A 26,663-nucleotide genomic window follows, 5' to 3' on the forward strand; every position below is an offset into this window, starting at 1 on the left:
ACATAAAATCTAACCTGAAAAGGATTTTTTCGAAATAAATCAAGGCTTATTTAAAAATCTATATTTCAATTTATGAGTAGTACAAGTCTATATAAAACACACGTCAGTATAAGTTTTTTTTTCTCACTTCTATAACACAGAAAGTCTATTCAATTAGTTCATTTTGGTGTTCGTACATGCATAATAAAGTAATTGCGTCTATTTGTAATATGTCATACTCGTATTATACATTTATTCATAATTGTTATTTCAATATTTGTATGTATAATGGTAACTATGGTATGTATATTGAAATAAAGCGGAGAAATATTCAGGCACAAGTTCTATTCAATTGTATTTGTTTTGGAATTGTGTAGATACGATGCAAAAAATTGCAAAGACGAATAAAAACGATATTACTATTATGTCCAAGTTGGTAAAACCGCAGCATATGTAAACCAGCAGTTGGGCATCTTACGATTTCCGTTCATCTGAAATTGCTGGTTTACATATGCTACGATAAAAGCGTAGAGTTCGTGAAATTTCAACTAAAGGACCATACGCAAAATGGTGACATTATGCAACTCGAAAACATTTAGAAAATAATATAGATCTGATTTTTGTGGAGTTACTTTATAACAAAATCTTTCCTCAGTGCAATTTCTATTTTAAATTAATCTATGCTTTAAAGCCACATCACAACTGACTACCCTATTTTTGTCGTTTTTTTTACAGAAAATGTACACCAGTTTTTACAAGATTTCATTTTGTTAGATTTTTGTTTAAGGATATCGTTGAAAAACTCTCCTTTACTGAATTGACGGTAGATGTTTCGGGAACATTTAAAAATACATCCAATAGTGTTATGTCTGGAAGGTTTGTAGATCCCTTTAGAGTATGTGGATTATTATTGCTCATCATTAAACTGAAATTGAAAGATCATTTGCTTTTCCTTAAACGAAAATCTCTCGCGACTCCCGAAGCCAATGGCAATAATTATATCACACAAATTGGGGCACTTTCCACCCCTCACCCCCTTTCAAATGCACCCTGCGTATAAATTTACATCATTATGTACAAAATCCATCCCCATCGGAATGTTCTCGTCATTACACAACAACAATTACAGCCCTCCGAGATATTTTCAGACGTATTCCGTGCCTCCCGTAACCTGAAGATGCTGAACCGCCGTCTCGTAGCTCGGCAGCCCCGTTTCGTCCTCCTTGTTTAGGCCACCTTCCGCGTCCTTGTTGAAGGGCACCACTACGTCGTAGGCCGGTGGGGGACCAGGACTTGGGGTGCGGTGTACTTCGCAAGAGAGGTCATCGGACACCAACCACTGAAAATAAAGAACAAGATAAAAAGCGTTGAAATTTGATCAAATAGCTTAGATGTCTTGTTATAACACACCCGCCGAACTTGTGTCAGTGTGACGTAACTACTGTCACCTAGCGGCAGCGCCACAAAGTTAAAGCGACAAGAGTACAAATACCATTGATTAAATTACAAAAATTCTACTCTTTTCTGAATATTCGCATCGATCAATTTATTCGATACGTACCAGCGGCACCCTAATGCCTGCCCTGTTTGCCTGGCGATGGGGTGCCGGTGAACAGTCTTAGTGAGGGACGTTGACAGTACTTTTAATTGTCGTTTCTGCGTGTGTGAGGAAGTTTCTCGCTTTACTTGGTCGAGTGTATGCAGTGTCCTTATGGTAGCATTGTGTTTCGTGAGCATAGAAGGGCACACCGCTTGAAGCAGGATTAAATAAGTTCTATTGGTATTAAATTATAATATTATTAGTAAAATGTTCATTCGTAACTTGATATGAGTTTGATCTGAATTAAATGTCGGTCAGCTTCACATTACGGTTAAATACGGTAAACCAAATTTGGTTCTTAATTTATACATGGTAATTTTATTTTACAAAATGTTATTTAATACGCATAAAATTAAAATCAAAGTTGAAATGCAAATATATTTAAAATTTAATTAATTAACTATATCATTATTTCATTAAAAACGCAAGATCTTTGCTGTAAACTCTTTTATTGTTGATTTTTCGAGAAAAAATTATTCTTAACAAAATGTTTTGCTTATCCTGGGAAGCCGTGAGCTGTAATCAAGTACGTAATAAAATATACAGAGTGTTCAAAAAAATTAAAAATGTAAAATGCGCTTAAAGCGAAGTTGTTAAAACTTTATTTAACAAACTTACTTAAGAATTGAAAAAATGCTTAAATGTGGGGTTTAGTCAAGAAAGAACTATTCACAACGAGACTATTCAGACAGAAATGATAAAAAATAGTTGAACTAGTTAGAATAGTTTAAATTTATTGAAAATAGTTAGGTATGATTTTCTCAAAGCCCGCCCATCGTACATTACAAAGTAAAAAAGGAATAATGCAGCAAAACTAGAACTATTCAGTAATTTTCAAGAAGGTGTAAGTTACATTTATTTACATATTACCATGGATATTTCCTTATCAGTGTGAAAGTAATCAAAATATTGATTTTCAGTAACTGCCCACTGATTAATTTTTTTTAACGATGCTATCCCTGGAATAATGAATTTATTTGTGAAATGTTATGGGATCGCTAATGTTTCGTATCGATATGCACTGTAACATTTTAATAAAAGTAACTTTTATTGTCTGTATACTGTAATGTCTATATACGAGTATATTAGGGTGGCCCAAAAATAAACCAATATTTTTTTTCGTATCTCTTGTGAAAATATGTTAGCTTATCATGTTTTAAGAACCCCCTCAATAAATGAGCTCAAAAAAAAATTGTTTAGAGATTGCTCAAGATTTTCAAAAATTTCCAAAATCGTCGAAAATTGAATTTTTTTAAAATTTTTTTTCTTGTTATTTTATCATTTTCTAGGTTGAAAAAATCTCGATTCTGAAAATTTCAAATCGATATTTTAATTTCTAAAGGTCACTCATAATTATTTTAATTTTCAAAGTAGTGTACCTATGTTTTCGAGCGACCTCTAAAAATAAACATCAACGAACTAATATTTTTTTTATTGAATTTGATGAACAAAAGAATAGAAATAAATCACGACACTTAAATTTTAAAAAATTAAAAAATTATAAATATTTGATAAAGTGCGGTAATAAATTTTGCCTCGAGAAATTTTTTAAGTGTCTCTTGATTTATTTCTATTCTTTTGTTCATCACATTCAATAAAAATAATTATTAGTTCGTTGATATTTATTTTTAGAGGTCGCTTGAAAACATTTTAGGTAAACTACTTTTAAAGTTAAAATAATTATGACTGACCTTTAGAAATTAAAAACTCCATTTGAAATTTTCAAAATCGAAATTTTTTTTAACTAGAAAATGATAAAATAACGAGAAAAAAAATTAAAAAAAATTAAATTTTCGACGATTTTGGAAATTTTTAGAAATCTTGAGCGACCTTTAAAAAAATTTTTTTTGAGCGATTTTTTAAGGGGGCTCTTAAAACATGATAAACTAAAATGTTTTCACAAGAGATACGAAAAAAAAATTCATATTTTTTGGGCCACCCTAGAGTACCTACATATAAGTACATATATACAAGGTGGGCCGTTTTAATCTATGAACCCAAATTTCTCCGTACCTAAGCGAGATCCGGAAAAATGGTTCAGAAAATCAGGACAATTGGAATCACCTATCTATGCAACTAGCCTTTGACCTTGAGATTCATTTTCAAGGTGATTGTAGGTCAGTGTTTTTTTAAATACGAACCCCTATTTTTGACACCAGATTCGAAAAGCACGGGATTACGTCCGAAATGATATTTTCAAGTTTGTTTTTTGTGACCTCGAGAAAATCAATTCAAGGTCAAAAAACAACAGGACCTTCAAATAACCTTGAAAATTGACCTTAAGATCATGGTCGTTGTCAAATTTGAGTTTGATCTACCATTTAAAGGTACCTTCACAACTTGAAATCAACGCAACAAATTACTGAAACAGCTAGCAAGCAAATTTCCAACATTTGACCTTCTCAAGGTCAGAATAACAACAACAATTAAACTATCAATAATGACGTTGAATTTTTCACTTTTTAATCCGGTGTCAAAAACAAAGTTTTCCATTTAAAAAATCACTAACATTCAAATGTCCTTGAAAATGTCACATTTGATATTGATATTTCCTAAAATAATTTTTATAATTTAAATAAATATAGAATAAGTGTTGAATTATTTTTTTAAATAATTCTTGTCTGATTAAAATAAAAAAAGCTAAAAATCTACATCTATCTATACATTTATGACACATGAATATTTTTCTTTCTTGACTAAACTCCGTATTTAACCATTTCTTAAGTTTTTAAACAACTTTGTTCAAAAAATAGCGTATTCTCACCGACAATCAGCATGGATTTCGTACAGGCAAATCTACGACTAGAGCTGTACACTCATTATATGAGAAAATTTTAAACTTTTAGAAAACGGCGAGTGTCCTCTTGGGATCTTTTGCGATCTCAGCAGGACATTCGATTGTGTGAATCATGAAATTTTAATATCGAAATTAAATAACTACGATGTTCGAGGACCCGCATTAAATTGGATCATTACTTTTGTTGAAAATAGGAAGCAATTTGTCAGCATAAATTATAATAATAAGAATGTTTGTGGTAAATATAACTCTTTGGTAATGTTGGGTGTACCACAGGGATCTGTTTTGGGCCCTGTGTTATTTTTACTATATACAAATGATATCGATACTCTCTCACATGAAACGTCTTTAGTAATATCTAATAAATCAAATCGAACCTTAAAACTTGAATGCGATATTTTATTGAACAACTTCAGTAACTGGTTTGTCCAAAATTCATTACATTTTAATATTGAAAAAACTCAAGCATTTCGATTTTGCACTACTCAAAATAGAAATTGTGAAACATTAAATTTGAATATTAGTAGTTCTCTACCTACTGATTCTGTGGCAGTAAAGTTTTTAGGTCTAAATTTAGACACAAACCTTAACTGGAAATGTAAAAATATAATATCAAAATTGTCTTCAATAACTTATTTATTTCGAAATATTAAAACAGTCATAAGTACCGATCAACACCTTTGTTTATGCTATGCCCAAGTTGAATCCCGATTGAGATATGGTGTTTGTTTCTGGGGTAATTCAACTCTCTCGTCCCATGTTTTTATTGCGCAGAAACGTGTTTTAAGATGTATGTTTCGTGTTTCAAGTACTCAATCTTGTAAAAATATATTTAAACATTATAGAATTCTCACGTTGCCAGGCATTTATATTTTTAAAATGCGTGTATACATATTCAAACACAAAAGCAAATTTGTGATAAATAACGAGTATCACAATGTCAATACCCGACAAAAACACAATTTTCATGTACCATTTACACGATTAAATTTAAGTACTCGTTCTCCAAACTTCGTAGGGCCTAAAATATTTAATTGTTTACCTGTGGAACTAAAAAATGTAAATAATGAGTTTTTATTCAAAACAAAATTTAAACAATATTGTATTGTTTGTATTCCGCATTAGGGTTCTGTCATTCAATGTAATTTATGTTTGTGTTTGTGTGACTATTCCTATAAATGTTGTTCATGTGTAAAAGGAAAATAAATTAAACAAAATAAAGTTTTTAACAAAAACAAAAAATAAAAACACTGCTAAGGAAAAGTTGCATTTTTATATTATTATATTACGCCAGAGTCTGTTTTACATAGAAGAGTTGGCTACTGCGGATTGTGTGAATGTAATTGGAAGCTTCCTTTGTTGTTTTGCTTGTTTACACAGTTGTATAAAAGAAACTAATAATGTTTTGATGTAAGCCTATAAATATAAGGTTTAGCTGTACTCCAGTGTACACAAAATGCCGTTTGCCCGCCTAAGTGTACGATCCTTAATTACTACGATTGAAACGCGAGGAATTATTGCACCGAGAACATCGCGTGGCAATTCAGCAGGAGAAACTACCACGTACGAGTAAACGGGCGCCGCAAAATTGCCACGTGAAAGTAGCCTCCACTGCAGTCTGCCCAGTGCATCGAAAACTATACGAGCGGATGCATAATGCAGAACATAAACTGTGAGTTTACGATCGTACGTGAAAAGTATTTTCTTTTATGGATTGTTAAATTGATATTGCCTCAAAGTTATAACACGGTACACCGCGTAATTTTTATCCGTCGCATTTATCGACCTTTTATTGCGAATAAATACCCACCTATAAATACTAAATCAGCGGTAATGATGCTAAATGGCCGTTATTAATCATTCATTGCAAAATTTCGTCAAACGTCGAAGTAACTGCAAAAGAAACACGGCTAGAGTATAATTTCATATAAATAGAGTAAATTATTTAATACGCGCTTTCGATTTTGTAATAACACTGTACAGGGTGCTATAGAATTAGTAGATTATGTATCTTTTTCCTTGGTATCACTGAGTATTAATTTAAATTAAAAGTGACACTCCACTCCACCTTTTTTTAGTAAGTTTCATACCCCGCCGCTGGACAAGTTAGTGTGACCTCAAACAACAGCGCGCGTTAGTCCCAGCGCATGCATAATTGGAAACTGGTCTGTGCATTGTTGTCAAATATCATAATTTAAAGGAAAGGGTATTAAAAAGCAAATTTTCACATCACTCGCCATAAGGTACTGCTCACTGATGCTTTACTGGGTTGAAAAGTAGGCTCTAACCATATCAACTCTTTCTTAATTCGTATACATGCATTTTCGTGATATCATGCTGAAAACTAAAACTTAAAAATATGCTGTACAGTCACTAAACACTGAAATAAATCACTTTATAAGGTTATCCACGTACACCACACAATGACACTCCAGGAACACCCTCTCGTAAACCAGGAAAGTCGAAAACTAAAATAAAAATGTAACAAACCCGTTTACTATCTCATCATAGCATTGCAGTGCTGCCTCTTAAAGGCGATATTGCATAAAAGCAGCACAGTTGTGGCTAACCTCTATTCCCTTCGGAAGCTTTCGGAACATGATGGAATTCTGCTTAAATTTAAACCTAGACAGTGACAGCTAAACTAGGTCCAATACCAGAAGCCGTTTACATTGAGATTCACAAATTAAATACACTGCTAAAAGGAATAGTAAAATATTATTTTCAATAAATACTTGAAACTATTTTAAAAAGATATTTAAAATCTACCGGATTAGTATTTTTATTTATATTTTATTTACGTTTTATAAAATAAACAATGATATTACCGCTAAAGAATTGACCCTCACTTAAAGTTACCCTGTATTCTTAACTTGGTCGGTATACGTTTGCACAGTATGCATTATTAGCAGAACAAAACAATTTTTTATGCAGCAGAGTATACTGTTATGCTTCCGTTACCGAACAACTTCTCCCAGACTGAGTATTTGTCCCAGTTTCTGCACCGGACAAGGTACATACAGACGGTTCCAATAAGTTTACATCTTAAAACCTCGACCGTTTCAAGTCTCAGTCGCTTGACAGAGCAGATTAAACACAGTTAGGTTTTAATTAGCGTTGGGAATAATTAAAAACATGTGGGAAGCTTTATATCTTCCCGAATGTTGTAGTCGAATCTTGCGGAAGTCGTCTGAAAATTTAAGTTTCGCAGCGTTACGAATTAAAGAGCTCTGAGTTTTATCTGAAAGAAGTTGGGAACTTTTATGACTTCTACTTGGGAAGTTCTTTATCGAGAAACGAATCTCAGAGAAATGCCGGTAAAGTTTCACTGATACATCGCGTGTAAATAACAAGTAACGGAATTTTAGTATCTAAATAGATATTTTGTCGCATTCAGATGAGAACAGACAAATTTAATATAGCTTTAAAAGACAGTTAAATCATTCGTAGCAGGGCACAGACTGATTTCAAAATCTTTTTGAAGCTATTAAATTGGTAATAATGAAATACTTTTGTACTCACATTTTGGGCAGCTTCCACAGTGTAAATTTCCATGGAGAGTCCTGGGTCCCTCCAGTATGTAGGCAGATTAGACTGGGATTTCCTGTTGGTCTTGTGACAACAGTAGCACAGGATAAAAACTACGAGAATTATACCGCTAAGCATAGCCCTGGAAAGAAACAGTTTTAGTCTTCTGACGAAAATTTAGGTCAAAAATCAAGAGACTAAGGTGAAGGGACTAAATTTAGTTCCTAAATATGAAGAGATGCACTTTAGCCACACATTAATCTTTGAAAATATAAACTTAAGTGAAATTTTAATAAACGGAGTTAAAAAATTGCACTATAGTTTCGCTGCGATACTTCGTCTTTGGAAGTCATTTAATCAGAGATTAAAGTAAACGTGAAGAAGCTGCTCTTTAGTTTCTTTATGACACTTTAACTTTGGAAAATTAAGAATACAGCAAAATTTTTAGAAGATATAATGCAAACATATTTAAAAAATCATCAATCAATTTTGAAGATCGACTTTAATCAATTTATAGTAGTTTGTCTTTTTTAGACATATATCAAAAGACTAGAAATTAGTAGATGCACTTTAGTCTTTACACATAAGAACTATAGTCTAATTTTTAGTTCACGAAATCCACACTTTATATTTATCTATCATAACACAGACAAAATAGCTATCGTCCCAGACCGCTCCGGTACTGAAATAGGCCAACAGTTTTAAATTTCCGAATTGCCGATAGAGTACACCACCAGCAGAATTTTAGGAGGAATCAAAGCAGCGGCCTGCATTCCTACGCGTATCCTACCAACACTTTGGCAATGTTGCCAGGCGTACTTACGGATGTATTTTACACTTTTTTATCAATATCTGTTTTTTACGTTACTGTATTTACCTAAATGTATGATGTAAGTATTGATAAAAATGTTTTAAAGAATCAACGAATATCTATGTAGTTTCATATGATATACTGCAACGGTGTCACAGTTAAGTGCAGTAAATATTGCAGAAAATATATTTCCAAATAAACAAAATTCGTAATGATATTTTAAATAACTTTTAATATATATTTTTTTTAATATTTGATGATGGTGGGTTATTAGTACGTCGCGGAATGTAGGTACAGGTTTTGTATTTTTGTATTTTGACATCCACTTATAGGTTTAATAATTAAAGAAAGAAAAAAACTTTAAATACAAATGTACGACTTTTCCTTTATTTCTTTTGACACCAAAATTTGCTGGCATAAAATACAGGGTGTTGCATCACCAGAGGGACATGACTTAATGGGAGATAGAGGACATCCAGCGTAGCTAGGATCGCCTATAGAAATAGCTCCTTGGCCATTCTTCATTGAGATACAGGGTGATTTATGATTTTTGGTCAAAACTGCTTTATGTCATAACTTTGGTAGGGAATGGAATAATGGGTTCATATTTGGTAGAGTTAATGCACTCACAATACTTCATGTATGCATGTATGACAGCAAAAAATCCAGGTCCGGACTGCAAAAATTGTTAATTTTTTGTGCTAGAAGTCTAGAAACAACACTCTGTATGTATTTTTTTGAAATTTCGATACGATATTCGGAAAGAGCATAAAAAAGTGATCTTAAAGACGTGTTTCTTTTTTTTTGTTACACTTTGGTGGTTATCTAAACAACCGCCAAACCGTGTGACATCATAGAATAAAAAAGTGTTTATAACTTGGAAATGGTGCCTTGAATCGAAAAAATAATTAAAAAAACTCCCCACATCCCAGGTTGTGATTATCCGTTCTGCCTTGAATGGAAAAGGTCCAAAGTCCGTCTGTCGGAAAACAAAAAAGTAGTTATTAGCTTGTTGCAACAGCAGTAGTGAACGCATTATCTTATATCTCATTGATTGATGATTTATTGTTTTTTTTTTAATAAATTTCGTATCAACCACCCCTTGAGGTTCCAACAATTTTATTAAATAAAAAATTAAGGTACTATTCTTAAGGAAATTTTACATTTTTAATTTTTTTTAAATAAATACCTAATTAATTAGGTAAATTCATAGTTTTAATTCTAACTTGATTTATTTTATTTAGCATTTAACACAAATGTCATTTCCAAACGAAAGATAAGTTCCATATCTCTCTCTTAATTTAATTACATAATTAAATGCATTCAATTTATTTGGCAGTTGTTATTTGGCAACAAAGCCACCGCTAGAACTGCCTCCTATTGCCGAGTAGAAGAGTTACCACGCTAAATTTTTTTCCTGGATGCCGGCTAACAAGACCCTGCATCCTTTTTAGGTTGCCAATTTCCAGCATGTAAAATGCGGTCTGAGGCGATAAGCTATATTGTCTGTGAAATAATTCTTCTCATTTATAAACAGTATCAATATAGTTATGAAATATGCACTTTAATTCGTTTTATATTTAGGAGTCACATATCGACAGAATAAAATGAAGTGATCCTTAGGGACTATGATATTGTTTTAGTTCATATATACATTTTAGCTTTTGAACAGAAAGAAGTCATACATCGGAAGAACAAAGCGACTAAAGTGATATTTAGTCTGTAAGAGGAAGATCGTTTTAGTTTCTTTATACACTTTAGTCTGAAAATAATAATAATTTCTGATTGGTGGCAATGACTTTTAAGAAAGAAGCACATAAATCTCATTTATCAACAACATTAACAATTTTTAGGAAAGAAGAATTTTAGTTTAGCTTTATGACACTTTCCCTTTGGTAGTCATATATCATAAGACTAAAGTGAAAAGACTAAAAAACTAAGTTTAGTCCCTGGAAATTATGAGGTGTACTTAGTTCCTATATGACACTTTAATTGTTGAAAATAAAAACGAATGTATAATATTTATTTCACAGTATGCTCGCTGTGTATTCATGTGCTATATTGTTCAACAAATTCTCATTTATCAACAGTATCAATCATTTTTAGGAAAGATACAGTTTCCTTTACCTATGGAGTTTAAAAACATTTTAGTTTCTTTACACACAGTCTTTGGAAACAAAGGATAGAATTTTTAGTCTGCAATGCTATTTCTGCATCACAACATTAAACAAATCGTCATTTGTGAACAATATCAATGATTTTAAGGAAGTGCACTTTAGCCACTTGGTACATTTCGCGTCAATAAAATTATTTTTTTCTGAGACAGGACCATCCGAGCGCGAATAATTCGGGAAACGAACATTTTTTACGGCCTATTCCCATCTACACATCGTGCCTAATGATCCGCCCGGTCTCAGTCTATAATTTGCTAATGATTCGCATATTCCGGGGCAAATATTCCGCGCAAAGGAATTTAATTCGCCAGACGATGGTTAGTTGAAGCGTTAGTAATTGCCGGGGGTTGAAACATGTATTCCGAGTTGAAAGTTTTGTTGGTAACAAATCATTAGAGACGCGGCGTTGTTCGGCAACTAGGAAATATTATATGTTCGGAGTTGGCGTTGCCAGGTAGGTATGTAATTGTTTAACCGAGATCTATTAATAGCTGTTGATTTTGCGGTTGTTCCTGAGGTGGTTTCGGTTGAGCACACACAGATTCTAAGTAGATCTTAGCGAACGTGATAAAAGTATTAAAACGTAATCTCGAAACTATGAAAAAGAGGACTAGTATGTTAACGATTTAATTATGTTTCCTACGTGTCAAAAACATACTAACTGGAACAATTTTTCGAACAATATCCATAGACGTCTCAGTTTAAAAGGTAACAATATACAGGGTGGTCCGAAAATAATATGTGTTTACCTTATAAACATTGGTCTGGAACAGCCCCGTTTTAGAGATACAGGGTGTTGAAGTTGTTAAAAAAAATAGATTTTTTGTTTATATCTCCGGAATCTATTAACCGATCTCAATAAAATTTGGTACAGACAATCTATAATAGTAGGTCTTACATTCCCTAAAATATGAGCTTTAAAGATTCAACCAGTGGTGCACAACTGGACAGGGATCACCCATTTTTTACAAAAAAAACCTACGCCACTACATTTTTTACAAGTCATTGTAACTGATTTATATTCTAATGTACAAAATACGTAAAAAAGGTAACTTGAATTTTTTCCCTAAGATTCGCCGTTCTCAAGTTATTCACACCAATACAATCCCCTTGTGGCAGACACTTCTAACCATAATATTACAAGAATATTTATGTTTATGTTTAAAAGTGAGTGCAATTTGTAAGCACATCAACAAAATTATTTACACTTCTTTCTACACCACCTGTGAGGTAATATTCCTGGCGCGTTTTAGTTTTCCCTGGAGGCCTAATACTCTTTACAAATAAGAACAATTTAAATCGAAATAATAATAAAAATATATTTACCAAGCAACAACTAAACAAGAAACAGAATTAACGTTACGTATGTACAACAATTGTTCAAAACGAGAACCACCCACATCGATACATTTCTCACATCTATTAATGGAATTAATTGAAGCTAATATCATGTGGCGATTTTCTTCTAATTCATTATACCCGTCTTCTATTCGTTGCAGTAGTTGTGGTCTTGTATCTGTTAGAGTAGAATAAACTTTACTTTTAGATAACCCCAAACATAGAAGTCCAGGGGGTTTAGATATGGCAATTTGGCTGGCCAAGACACTGGACCCTCTGCACCATTATGGTTGACACTGGCGTTTGGTCTTCTACCTATCCATCGCCCCATATAATTTTCATTAAGTCCTTCTTTATTATTCTCCCAGAATGCGCAGGGCACCATCCATTGTATCCAGTTATTTTGTCGTATATTTAATGGAACATCCTCTAATAATTCAAATAGATGGTTTTCTAGAAAGATTAGAAATTACTGGGAATTTAGACGCGGTGGCAAGAAGAAAGGTCCACAAACTTTATTGCGAATTATTCCGAGCCAGACTTTCACAGAAAATTCGTAAAGATCACAGTTAAGTAGTTAGTTTGGTAGTAAACAGTAACATAAACATTTTTGAATAATAAAATGTTATTACTATTATTATTTTTATTTACAAATCAAAAAGTACCAAAAAAATACCCATGAAACATACAATTTTTATTGTAAATGTAGTTTCACCATTGAAGATAATATTGCATTATGGGCTAATACAGACACAGCGGACACCGCGCAGATGCAAACCGCAATTTTTTAATTGAAAATTTGAGTTTTCAATCGCAAATAACTCAAAAAGTATGGGTTTAAAAAAATTGTATGAAACATTTTTTGCTTGAAATTAGTTGTTCTATCGATTCCCGGGATTATTTTGACAAATTTTATTTTCAACCCCTGCAAAGGGGTAGAAACCACCCCCAGGGTAAAAATATATATCAGCATAGTGTGTATTTTGTTTCTTGAGCTATTTCCCACCTACTGTTCAAATTTCAAGCAAATCGATGCATAAGAGCGGAAATCAGAGCTAAAAACATCATAAACTGAAATATTCGTAACTTTAAGGGTTCTAAATTTTTTTAGCTCAATTTAAACAATGATTTCTTATTCCTCATCTCAAAAACTATAGAAACATGTTTTGTATCATTTGAAACAAAATTTCACGTTAGTGAAAACGAATTAAAAATGTCGTGCTTAGTAATAAATCATTGCCTGTCAAGGGATCCAGTGCAATACGCTTTTAAGGGGTTTAGAAATTGTATAATTTCTCTATACATTATGAAAGGACGAAGCGACTTGTTCCTACAAAAATTCCTTTATTCTCATAAACTATTTATTTTAAATGTAATTTATTATAAATCCAATTTGTTTTTTAAATTTCACATATGTACTACATTTTACCTCTGTTTGCGCCACTGTTTTTTTCCTTGTTTTTTAGAGGCGGTCTCTGATTGACGACTAAGCTCGTCAGGTTAGTTTTCGACGTATAACCGACCACTTCGTACTCTCGATGCACCTGGACGACTACAGCTACTACCAGAACACAGAGTGTATGCAGCGGTATTTCAGATTTTATATTCAGTTTCATTTTAAATTTGAAATGGTTCATCTTACGCCTCCTTAAAATGATGACACGATTGATAAAAGACAACAATTTTTTGCTCTACTTTGTATCGAATACGATCCTACTATAAGTTCTTAGATATTTTATAATAATTATCTCACACGAATATTATCACTATCGTATTTTCCCTTCACTGTCACACTTCACTACCACATATACGCTTCACTATCACACTTTTACTTTAGTGTCATTACAGAGAAAAATTTTCACATATATCATTGTTTTTAATTGTCATTGTTGCTATCGCTATCACCGGAATCATTTTCCCCTAAATGAATAATGAGTGGTTCTATGGAAACTTCCACTGTTGTATCAAGATAGAGATAAGTTACGGTAGAGATAAGTTTAGTTAAAACTGCTAACTGTATCAAGTGTCAAAATGTACTCACATTTGATTCCCTGCTCCATACTTCGCCCTAGTAAAAACCGTCTTGTTTTTGGGGCAAGCCATAACTCAAACATCACTTAAAAGATTTCGTACCACCGCAAACTGCATTCTACAGTTACAAAGCGGACAAACCACTGCGGCGAAATTTTCACACTTGTAACAGTTGCAATGCCATTTTAGTTGGGTCATGGGTACAACTGACAAGACAATGTACCTTTTGCGATTGATTTTGTGCGGATAATCGAGATTCTGTGCAGGAATTTTATGAATCCGAGGAGCATTTGTTGAATACAAACTGCTTATAAGTTTATGAAAAGCATTCCTTAAATACTGTCATGATTTCAGGAGATTTCTCGCATAAACATAGGTATGTAAGTTTTCCAGCTACAAAAAACCATTTTTGGTGTAAAAGTGTCAGGGTTTTATACCTGTTTGTTTACACAGGCATAATTTTTTTTTCATATACTTTTTAACTTTTTTCTCTAAAATGTATCCTTTGAATGCTCAAAATTAGTCGAAAACCTCTGTAACCACAACGAGACATTTTAGAGAAAAAAGTGCAGGAATAAAAAGTTTTTATTTTATTATTAACACGTCTGTATACTTTTGTTTCAAAATCCTAATTATTTTAACAAAAAATCAAGATTTCCACTGATTTTTGAGGTTAGGAAAACATCCTGAGGTGATGCAGCATTTCAGATAGCTCCATCGTCTTCAGCGGGTCAATATGCAGGAGGATTTCATACTCTGTTAAAAATCATATAAAAAAAATGTGTGCTTGTGATTATTGAAAATTCCAAACTTGTATTTGTATTAGACATTACTTTGACTCGTGAAATATGATTCTCTTCTGTAAAATCTTGCTGTGTGTGGTCACCTTAATTGTAGAAAACCTCAAATTTTATCAAATTACGTGAAAATTCCTTAATTCCATACTTCATAGTTTCACAAAACGAGGTGTGTAGGTGTTCCATATATCAACAAGAATAATATCGCTCTCCCTATTGTCAGAAAATAATTGAAGTGCATTTACTCACTAGATGGCAACACAAACAGTGCATTCAAAGACTGGTGGTTACCTTCTTGATGCATTACAGTGAAAGAACCCTTTACTCAATTATTTGTGAGAAATTAATGGTCTCCTATGAATAATTACTTATGTACCTACTTTTACTAACAAACAACTGTCTATTATAGCAATATTCATAATGGCAGACATTATTTTAGATATATCGAACTAGGATGACAAGTAAGCCGTGACGAATGGTTCAAACAAACGAAAGAAAGTGTTTCCGACCACTTTCTTTCACTTGTCTAAATTCGGCCCACTTCGACGGAACAAAAAATCACATTTCAGGTCAATTTACAGTAATTCACGCCTGCCGAGAACGGTAACTTTGCATGCCCAATTAGCATATCTAAATGGGAACGCCTTTGACTATTAAATTTTTCAGAAAGGGAGCACGCCGTCTACCGTGAACAAGGCTACGCGGCGACTTTTCATAACTCGCATTACTCTCGACTTTATACGGTCCTTCCTTTATTTCTAATGAGCGCATTTCGATGAAATATTTAGCCACGCTAATAACGAATGTAGGCGCTCGAAACGGAAACAAACGCCGTTGCGAGTGGAAAAAAATTGTCGCTTTACTTCAACTGTTTAACAAGTGCAAACATGTCTACTTCGATCGATGCTGTCGGTGTTTGTATGTTCGTGTAAGTAGTCCTTTAGTTTTGTCGTTGGAAGCTGATACAATAGATAGAAGTTGTGGGACAAAGCAGTGTTGCCAGGTGTGTCAAGTGGCACTGTCTTGTAAGGCTAGTGTTACTGTGAAATATTAATATATTTATGTCTATTCAACGGTTTTGCAGGTTAGTTTTTAGTCAAATATTGAAAGTTGCATTGTGAAATTGGATTCCTCTACCAAAGTGACCCCGACAACCCCCAAATTTGGCGCGAATGTGTTATTTTTTGAGAATTTGGTCGGCCATCTTCGATACGCCATCTTGAATTTTCCAAAATTGACCTCGGATCCGTGATTAGCGACCCCGAAAACCCCCGCATACCAATTTTGGCGCGAATCTGTTATTTAATTAAAATTCGTGATATCTGACCCGTTTTTTTTGAGGTTAGAAAAAGAACCATCAATTCTGACGCGGATTCACGTTCAGCGGGCTCTTAACCATATAAATGAACATTTCAATATAGAAAAAAAAAATTTGTATTTTTCCTAGCACTTTCCCGTGAATTTTTGCTATTTTTGACTTGCTTTTTGAGGTTAGGAAATTCCAAAAATACTACGGATAACATATGCCGCATGAAAAGTACAGACAACTTTTGTTTTGTGTGGTTAAAACAAGTCCATACCAACTCTAGGTGTCAAGTTTTGTCCTGGTTCGACCATATATCACCCCTTAAAGAACGTGTTTACTGTCCCACATCCGGCATACGAGACCTGCTGAAGTTTCAGCCATAAATTTCAAAACTCTCTGTAACGTGCGCTTTTAGCGACAGCTTATTTTGGTGCCCAAAATCCTTGTAACGTCTTAAGAGGGACTGACAGCTTGTATAGAATTCCACTATCCAATCAAGCTAATGGTAAGGACGACAAATCGATCACAATAGTACAATATTAACAGAAGCTATTGTACACTCCGTGTGATACTAATATTCTTGATATTTACTAGCAGCGGAGCGGAGTGTTCCACTTTTTTGTAAAATCTTTTCCGTGGCTTTAAATTATTGAACGGTAAAGAATCTACCTATATATAATTCACGTTCTTTCGCGAAACGGCGGCTGCAAGATCCCGGACAAGGATAATAACTTGCCTTTATTACACGAATGGGAGAGTCCTCCATATAAAAGTGATGATGATGAGTTATAGTTATTGGAAGAATTATACTTTATGAAGACGTTTCCAGTCGCGGAATGTCGCCTGAGGCCGAAGATATAAGTTTATTGAGTTTATAGCGACCGTCGAAGTTAGTCGTTAAAAGTAAAAACTACATTGAACGGATGAATATGACAAGTCCCCGGTAAACTTTATGCTTTGAAGCCGATGTTTCCTTAGTAATAAAAAAAATTCAGGTGGGCAACACAACCGCAAGATGTCTCCAGTTAAATAAAACCTAATAAGGCCCCATTCACTTTTATACCTACGATTTCTGGTTACCGAGATGCATAGAAAAAAAGAATAAGAGAATGTTTAACACACATGCACAAGATGCACAGGATCGGTTTACATTTATGGTTAATCTTGCGTCCATAATTACAGTTACAAAATTTGTCTGTATCGTGTTAGTTGTGGAGCACTTTTCGCTTTCAGTCAATACTTACGAGCAGAAATATTGTTTTTGTTACAGTTTTCGACGTATCCGCTTAAAAAAATAGATACTCACCCTCCTAGCATAACGTTAACCCCGTGCACCGGAGCGGGGGGTGACCCTGGTGTGGGGAGCATATCCGTACCGTTCAACGACCCATCGTTGTGTATGGCGGACAGTATGGCGAGCTTTTTCATAGACATAACACACCTGGAAGGGAAAACTTCAGTCAGTCAACACGTCTAGTACACAGGAGGCTTGGAAAATTTTTCGAAATTTCCTGATGATGCTCAGATTTATAGCGAAAGAAAATCCAGCCCATCAGGTCTTGAACAAAAATTGTTTGATGTTCCATATAACGAGCGTTCAAATAAAAACGTGGTCAAGTTGGTTCTGAAAATTTGGACGTAGGGCGTAGCGTATAGCAAATGAACTTAAACGTCATCTGTCAAAGCGCTATATCGCCGCTATCAATTTGAATATTTTCGTTTTAAAAAGCGTTTAAAATGGTGTTTTCTCAAGAACAAAAAGTGTTTATCATAGAGTCCTACTTTAGAAATGGACGCAAGATTGATGGAATATGGAAGTATTCTATTGAGGAATGTTTCATAGAATTTCAAAATCAACTTCCCGGCGTTGTTGAGTACAAAATTTTTCAAAGTGCAGTTCAGCGTTGTGTTAATGTTTTTCGTGAAACGGGCAGTGTAACAAGAAAAGAAGGAAGCGGCCGACCTAAAAAGCGGACTGAAGAATTAAAAGAAAATGTCCAACAAATAATGGAAAATGCGCCAAGAACTTCTGTACGTGTTTTATCACAAATGGTGGGAGTATCAGTCGGTACCTGCCACACAATGTTAAAAAAAGCTCCTTTAATTGTTCGTTATTGTTATCACGATTATTCTTTAAAATAAAGTTATATAGTCATTAACGTTATTGAAACTGACAGCTGCTATACAGCTCGTTGAGAAATGAGGTTAAGTTGGTCGCTATAAGCTACTCCCTACGTCCAATGTGTCAGAGCCAACTTCGACCACATTTTTATTTGAACGCTCATTATGTTTATAACTGTATCTTCAAGATATATTTAATAGTATGCTCACGAACAAAGCGATATCTCAATTCTCGCTTTTAATATCACAAGTACTAAAATTACACCCTCAATTTCTTTTTAGAAATAGAGAGAGAGAGAAATAGTAAAAATTTTCTACTCGCATACAGTTTTTCGAAGAAACTGACGGTATGGTAAACTTAACATGTCGCATTTATTGTAACAAAATCTTCTCTAACACTATACAAAAAGCTTTCAAAATATCGGCAAATTCGGACAATCCTCAAATATGTCCTGTCTGTACAAAAAATTGATTAAAAATTGAGGAAATCACAAACTCCAAACTCAAACTGGAAGAATACGAGAATTGCCCAGTTAGGAAGAATACCGAATCTTTGTGTTTTAAATTCGCAGCTTCTGAAAGAAATTGACACTAAAAAAAGTTAAAATAACTAATCATTCTACAAGAGCGACTGCTGTCACAAGTTATTAAACTTACAAGGAACAGTAACAGCAAATTAATTAAGCCTTACTTACATTTATTTGTTTATTTGGTTGTAGATCATTGAAAGATGATTGAAATCATGGAAAAGACCAGTAAGTTTATGTATAACAAAATATAACAGAGATAACACTAAAATAGAAAGTAACGAAGTATCATCATTAACTCCAACCGACCTATGATCGTTTACAATAACTGTGTTTTTAATGTTACTAAAAATTATAATAAGCAGTTTTGCATTAATATTATTTTATCCACAATCACCTCATAATTGGACTTTTACCCACACATACGAACTGTCTAAAGTAATACTTTATCCACTAGTGGAATAAAGTAACTTATTTACTTATTAACATTAACATTTACAATTATAATAATAGACATTTGGTTTTTTGTTTGGAACTTCCTTTCCGTTAATAACAACCCTTGTAGCATTGTTGCCATCATTTTCGGAACGCATAACATCTGACGAAATTTGTGAAGAATTTGCACAAGTTGAGGTTATACAAAATCTGGTCAAAATCCGCTCAGAATTTGAAAATAGCGATTCCTGCTCGGTTTTTTGAGGTTAGAAAAAAAAACACACGTTCTAGCTCAATTCTGACAGTGGATTTGAATTCGGCAGAGTGTTTTACATAAAACTGTACTATTTGATGTGGAAATAAGTTTTTTTCCAAATTTTCCCAGTAAATTTTTATCAATTTTCACTATTTTTCACAAGTTTTTTGAGGTTAGAAAAAAATTGTGACGTGATGGGCCAATTCTGACCCCAGATTCGTGTTCAGGAGACCAAATTACTACGAAAAATATATGTCGCATAAAGAGTATACCCAACTTTTTTTTTTCTGTGTGGCTGTGAATTGATAATAAAACAACGTACCATAGCAACCAGTAGGTAGAACAAAACATACCACGTTTCATTGAGTACCTACAGGTAAGAAATATCAACTCGTACGAATATTTTTTTATTAAATTCCAATAATTCTGACTCCACAAATATGATTGTGATGTGATTGTGGATAAAACGTTGTTTGCATTCATGTTTTAATTGCCTTTTATCCACACTTAAGAATATTAAATGCTCGAACTACGTTCTCGCGTTTTAACATTCTTGTGTGGATAGAATGCTACTTAAAACACTTGTACAATAAATAACTATTATTTATCCCAGTTATTTTATATAACAAATTTTTATAATATTATTAAAGGCCTATATTATTAGCAGGTAATTAAGAAAAGTTACTAATTTTATTTATATAAAATAATACAACGTAAGACGTAAATGTTTTTTTACATATAACTCAAATAAAAGGATTTTGGATAAGTATAATCAATTTCTTTAGAATCTATTTTAACTCATATTCAGTATTTTGCGTAAAGTAAAGCTAAACATGTCGTTAATATTATTTAAATTGCGACTTTCTCCAACATTACCTTTATTGATCTGTAAACAGTATATTAAAAATAATACCACACATCACTAGCACCTTTAAACTCAACTCAACGTACACTGACAGAGATTTAGATACATTTACTGCATTTATGTTAATGAAATCTTGTTACGAAGAAAATAAACTATCGATTTGCCATATAACTGCGGGGAATCTTAAGTTTCGACGTAATTATTACGCAATAAAAATTCATGTAAACTCGTCAGTCATGGATCTAAGAACATCAAAAACTCGCCGTGTGGGAATACACCTATCTAAAACAAGTATACGGCCATTGTCTAGCTTTAGTAACGCTACATAATCACGTAGACAGAAAGGTCGCATGTCACATGCGGTTTTCTGGGCTTCAAGCCCATATGCACGTCACATACAGGATTACAACCTCAGCGTTTCATTGGATTAACTGTATAATTAGTTTACACCGTATTTCTGACGAATTGCCCCTCATCAGGGATTTTGCAACATATCAACGTAAAAAATCGATGTGAACAGGGTTGTATTGCCAAAATCAGGTTGAAATCTCTATTTTGCATTCACGATACTTTTTTAAACATTACATGGCAACGAAAAAAAATTCCGGACACTTTTGAAAATTTTTCTATCATTTAAGATGACATTTGTGGCATATACTAACATTACGTAAGTAATTCATTTATTTATATACAGGGTGTCCCTGAAAAGGATGGACAACGCTTGACCACAGGTTCCTTGGATGAAAATAAGACTATTTAGCCTAACTTACCTATATACAAAAGTGCACGCCTACTGAGATATAGCCTTATAAATATAGAACAGATACCCTAGTTTTTTTCAAATAATTTGAAAACTTGTTCTTAGGAACTTCGAATTTGGTATTCATATATTTTTATATAAGGGCAATGTAAATATAGAATTTGGTGATAATACATGTACAGGATGTTCTCTTTCCAGTGGCTGTGCGCCACTGGCTATCCCGTAATTTTTTTGTGTACGTCAATGACGACATAATTTATATTTTTAAAAATAAGCACTATTTTAGAAAATTTTTTTGCCTCTTACAAAATTTTGATATCGTTTATGAATTTCGAGTAATATTGGCATTTTTTACACATTAAATAATATTAAATTAGTTTAAAATAATAGTACGAGGTGCCATATAACAGAGAAACAAATTTATAACAATAATTAAAAGGTTCATTGTCAAGCTAGTTGTGATATAATTTTAGTTTACTTTGTTTTTTATTGCAATTTATACTTTTGCTGAACAACTGATATGTTATTAGTTTTAGGTTATTGTGAAGGAAATTGAAAAAATAAGTGTATTAAATTTAAAGTTTCTAAGAAAAATAGTTTTCAAATTATTTGAAAAACCTACTTTATCTATTCTATATTTAGAAGGCTATATCTCAGTAGGCGTGCACTTTTGTTTAGGCTTTATTTTCATCCAAGGAACCTGTGGTCAAGCGTGGTCCATCCTTTTCAGGGACACCCAGTATGTTTTATATAAAATAATTGGTAATTTGTTGTTTTTTTTTCCTAAACAGTAATGTGTGATTCTAATTTTATTTGAATTATATGGAAAAAATACCTATATCTTACGAGTTATTATTTTGGATAAATAAATAATTAGTAAATATTCTTTATTAATGTTTTTAACAATGTTATAAAAATATTAAAAACACAATTATTATAAACCATATACCTAATATAAATTTCTGTTTTAGTGTTATCTGTTGTCATATTTTGGTCGTGATTAAAATTACTGATTTTAGGTAGTCTTTTTCATGGGTTCAATAATGAAACGTGATACTCCACGTCCAAATATAGCAAGCTTGTTACTATATCCTATAATTCCAATAATCTTTTGCAACCCCTTCTGTGGCCAATTTAATGTCAATTCCTATATAAGAAGCTGCGGATGTAAACCATAAATAATAGCATTCTTCCCAAATGGACTGTTCTAGTATCATCCCCTTGAATTTGCTAAATAATTAAAAACAATATGTCTTAACGTAGTTTGCTCTCATTTTAATTAATTTGTTGTAAAGTCGGACACAACAAATTTGAAAACTGTCTGAATTTATGATTAACCTTTAACCATCTACCAATCTTTTGAAATCACCCTGTGTAATTTCAGACAAGGTTGGGATACATTTAAAGCGACTTGTTAGATTTTCCAGAATATCAGTTTCTTTGAAAAATTAATGAAAATAAAAAATCATTTGGGTTATCGTTATCCCAAATTTCGATAATTTTTATCGGGAAGCTCTGGCTGCTAAAAATTTTCTTCCGGAGATGGATTAACTTAATTTAATATTTTTTATAAAATATTTCTTGCCGTGGAGATCCATAACTGTTTTAAAGTATACTTTCTCTATAATTTTCGCAATTTTTCTTCTATTGAAAGCATGATCTTCCAAAAATTTCGCAAGTTGCTCGACAGCCAAAAACTCGTCTATTCTAATGTACCATATACTATTTTAGACTTTTTTTCCATTTAATAATGTTGGTCTATTTATTTTCTTATTTCCTGTGGTCTTATTCCTTCTTATTATTTTTTTTATTTGTTGTTTCTATGACACTTTCTTCCGATGTTAATTTCCCGTCATCTGTGGACACTTCTGCAATTCATTTTTTATTTCTTCAATCTGTAGTCATCCATCAATCTTTACTCAGTGACTCTCTCACATAATTCTGGATACACATTTTAGAATTGTTGGTGGTGTAATTCGTGCCAAATAACAAGGCATACTTTATCTAGCTTAATGGTTGCCAGTAGCTCCGGCAAAACATTTCTGCAGGTTTCCAAGTTTTTTTGTTTTTTTAGGAGTTTCGACATGATGGTTGTTGTTGCCATTCTGTGGTGTGAGAAGCTCAAAATGTCCTTCCTCTATGTTGCCTAGTGGTAGTGGATATAGGTATAGTTTTAACATGCTTTATTCTAATTATTGCCGTTGTAGAATCTCTTCCTCTTCATCTTCTTTTACTCTTGATCTTTGCTGCTTCGTATGCGAGCAGTTAGTTTCGATATTTCTTATCTTTAATAAAACCACGTTTTGGAGGTCCCAGCTTGTCCTAATTATTTTGATGACCATAGGCTTACTGATCTAAAAAGCAACTTCCTTCGCCAATTAAGTCGCATCTAATGAAAAAGTTGCTTTGAGAAATAAATTGGACTGTAGCATTTTGATCAACACAAGTCGACCTGTTCAACACTCTGACACCACCATTCCACGTGTTGTCACTCACCAGTGACTTCAAGAGTACCCTGGCACCCCTCGGTCAGCGGCTTTCTTCCTTGTCACCATGTTCCACGGGTGCATTAACTTTTGTTCCGCGGGGAGTACTTTTAATTCATCCCCAGCTTCTTGCCGAAGCAGTGTGGGTTCTCCTATATTCGCAGATATGCACCTGATAGAGCGATTGCAAAACCCCCACAGAGGGGTTTATTATTATTTTTTCAAAAGTGGTATTCATTAGGCGTGTAAGTGGTAATCGATTCAAGGTGTCAGTTGTCTTGCATAGCTTCCTCGATTCACCTCGATAAATAAAACATGTCTGGGGGATATTTCTAGATCGCGATGAGTTTAAAGCGAACGCGGCGCATAATTCAACTGTTCGATATAAAGTATGCATCACCTGTTATAGAGCGCCGTGCTGCTGCCCTATTGGCATGTCAACTCTTCACCTTCCTCGCCGCTTCAGGGGTCATCTCAGGCGGGCCCTCGAGCTGCGGCAAGTAGCCACTCGACGACGCTCTGGAACTGAAACACAATGCGAATTAGTGCCTACCAATCGGCCCGCCCTCGATGCTCTTAAGAGCGTTGTGTGGGCGCCGCTTAGGGACGGGCAAGAGGGGCAGTTGCCCGCTTGTCCTTCTCTAAATGTTCGGTAATAGTTAACTAAAGATACAAAAGTGAATACAGAGGTATCATGTAGTGCACACAGAAAAAAGAATAAAAAATGACTAAAAATATAATTTTTTTAATAGAACCCTTAACACTAGCTTTGAAACCTAGGAAAACAGTATTTTTTTATTAGAAAAGTTTGTCTGTAAAAATGATAAAACCACAAAAAGTACGTTTTGTTCTGAGGTCCGACAGTAAATCGTACATACCAGGTCCGTACTTTATTTTCACATAACGCAGTGAAAAATAGACATATTTGTAGAAGATGTATTTTATACATAACAATATACAAGTAAAGAAACTAAGGAATTTTTTATCGGTAATTGAAAAACAAGATTAAAGTGTAACAGTTGAACTAGATATTATCTAGGACTAGTGACAGAACAAATATAATTATGAGATGTTTGGATAGTCAAATGTGTATTTGACCTTACCCTGCATACGAGTTAGGTTAAACGTTCTTCTGCAATTTCAAGTATCTAAATTTTGTACTTATATTAGAGTCTTGTGATCATATCTGACACTAAGCAAAAAATCGTAGATCCTAAGGGTGTTTGGATTAACTTTCAGTAAGCGAAAGTCATTTTTGCAGCTTTTATACCCGTTAACCTATTAATTAAAATTCGTTTGAAAAACTGTAGTTTACACCGCCAAAAAAAAGATCAGTTCGATTATTGTGCAATTTACTCAAAAGTCTATGGAAATTTAACAATTTTTTTCGCATGACTACTCAGACTTTCAGAAATAAAATTAAAAATAAAATAAATAACCTGAAATGCAACTAAAAAACGAAAAACAAAATACACAAGAGGATTTGTTATTTTTTAATATTATTTTTTTACTTTTACTTTGATATCGAAGAACATTGCTAATTTGAGACGATTTTTAGGAAAATGTTTTGAATTTATCTGAATTAGCTTTCACTTTTTAAGTATTAAATTTAATAGAATGGGAATTCATTAGTTAATCTAGTTATACTGTCAACACTTTTGACACTATCAAATAATCACAAAAAATATAATTATAATATTTTCCTTTATAAACTTTAGGTGAAATAATCGACAAAGTACGTCCTTCCAAACACATTATTTGAGCAAGAATTGACATTTTCGTCTTCGTTGTGTTAGAAATTTGTTAGGGACTTTCAAAAATGTTTTTTTTTGTGAAAACAGAGGCCACCACCATTTACGAAAATTATAAACACTAAAAGCTAATCAACAAACTGCAATTGCAAATGTTCATATATTCATCGATTTTAGTTGAAATATATCGCACAAAAACTATACAGGGTGCCGAATAGTAATGTAACTTTGAGTCTGATATTTTTTAATTTTCGAAACTTTTTGTTTTCATCCGAAAAAGAAACCCTCATACAACCAAATTTGATATAATTGTTTAATAAATTGCTATTAGAAGCTATAATTATCTAAAATATCGTGAAATCTTCTCCAGAATATCCGCCTAATTTAGATTTCGACGTTTTACTCACCTTTTGAAGGTGCAATCTTTGTTTACTAGCACTGAATAGTTATTTTTGTTATCCCCTTCAACTCGGTCAAAGCGCCGGTACCTTTACTTTTAGGGACACAGCACCGCTAATCGCACTTTGCCTGCTCAAACTGGGCCTTTGGCGTACAACGACTACGTGTTCATCATATCGAGCGCCCGCCCCGACTGTATTTTCTTGAAATAATCGATATTCGGCCAGGTTAGGGCTAGTGCTAGGGTTTTGTACTATTTTTGACGTCATTATTGGCGCGGTCTTAGTAGTTTCGAGTGGGCTGTCGTTACTGTCGACGCCGCGAGAGCCCATTTTTCTGTGCACGTGATCTGAAGGGTTCGTCGTCACACGTGGATCTGCAATGGTAAATTTTCTGACATTTTATCGCACGTATTTGTACCTATCACTATACAGGATGTGTCTAAAAGTATGTAGTTCAAGAGTATATAACTCTTTTCTGTAAATATGATGAGTGTGGACTTATCTTAGGAACACATTGTATAAATAGTGTTCCATTCGTGTTTATTTCCTTTATAGTAGACTATAGTAGTATATAGTAGAAGTCTCAGTAAATATTGTCATATTAAACCGTGCTTTATTTTTTTCTGGTGGAAATCAGATATATTCTTAATTTTTCCAGACACTGTGATGTTAGTTAATACATTTTTTTATTTACTGTTTC

The 26,663-nt window shown here is 33.3% G+C and overlaps 2 protein-coding genes across 6 annotated transcripts in view; one reads left to right on the forward strand and one right to left on the reverse strand.

Moving 5' to 3' along the window:
* Positions 1-26,663, forward strand: part of LOC108908281 (probable beta-hexosaminidase fdl) — a 74,204-nt gene that overhangs the window by 33,259 nt on the left and 14,282 nt on the right. The gene's annotated exons all lie outside the window — the stretch shown is intronic.
* Positions 86-26,097, reverse strand: LOC108908299. 2 transcript variants are annotated; one of them, XM_018712320.1, is made up of 5 exons: positions 25,970-26,097; positions 24,212-24,336; positions 17,668-17,802; positions 7,899-8,046; positions 86-1,318 (listed from the first exon to the last, which is right to left on the reverse strand). In XM_018712320.1, exons 3-5 carry the CDS (start codon positions 17,793-17,795, stop codon positions 1,124-1,126), a joined length of 471 nt encoding a protein of 156 aa, XP_018567836.1. In that variant the 5' UTR covers positions 17,796-17,802; positions 24,212-24,336; positions 25,970-26,097; the 3' UTR covers positions 86-1,123. The 2 variants fall into 2 exon arrangements, with proteins under 2 accessions (XP_018567836.1, XP_018567844.1); XM_018712328.1 differs by lacking the exons at positions 24,212-24,336; positions 25,970-26,097 and adding an exon at positions 20,577-20,648.

This window comes from Anoplophora glabripennis, unplaced genomic scaffold (genome assembly GCF_000390285.2).
Source record: "Anoplophora glabripennis isolate ALB-LARVAE unplaced genomic scaffold, Agla_2.0 scaffold11, whole genome shotgun sequence".
NCBI classification, from domain to species: domain Eukaryota; kingdom Metazoa; phylum Arthropoda; class Insecta; order Coleoptera; family Cerambycidae; genus Anoplophora; species Anoplophora glabripennis.

Bases quoted from the DNA above. Each gene is read 5' to 3' on its own strand.
- LOC108908299 (XM_018712320.1), bottom strand. From the start codon at position 17,795: ATGTCTATGAAAAAGCTCGCCATACTGTCCGCCATACACAACGATGGG. The intron at 8,047-17,667 runs GTGAGTATCTAT...GTTTCTTTCCAG, and splicing joins GTTAACGTTATGCTAGGAGG to GGCTATGCTTAGCGGTATAA. The intron at 1,319-7,898 runs GTGAGTACAAAA...CTTTATTTTCAG, and splicing joins CTGTGGAAGCTGCCCAAAAT to TGGTTGGTGTCCGATGACCT.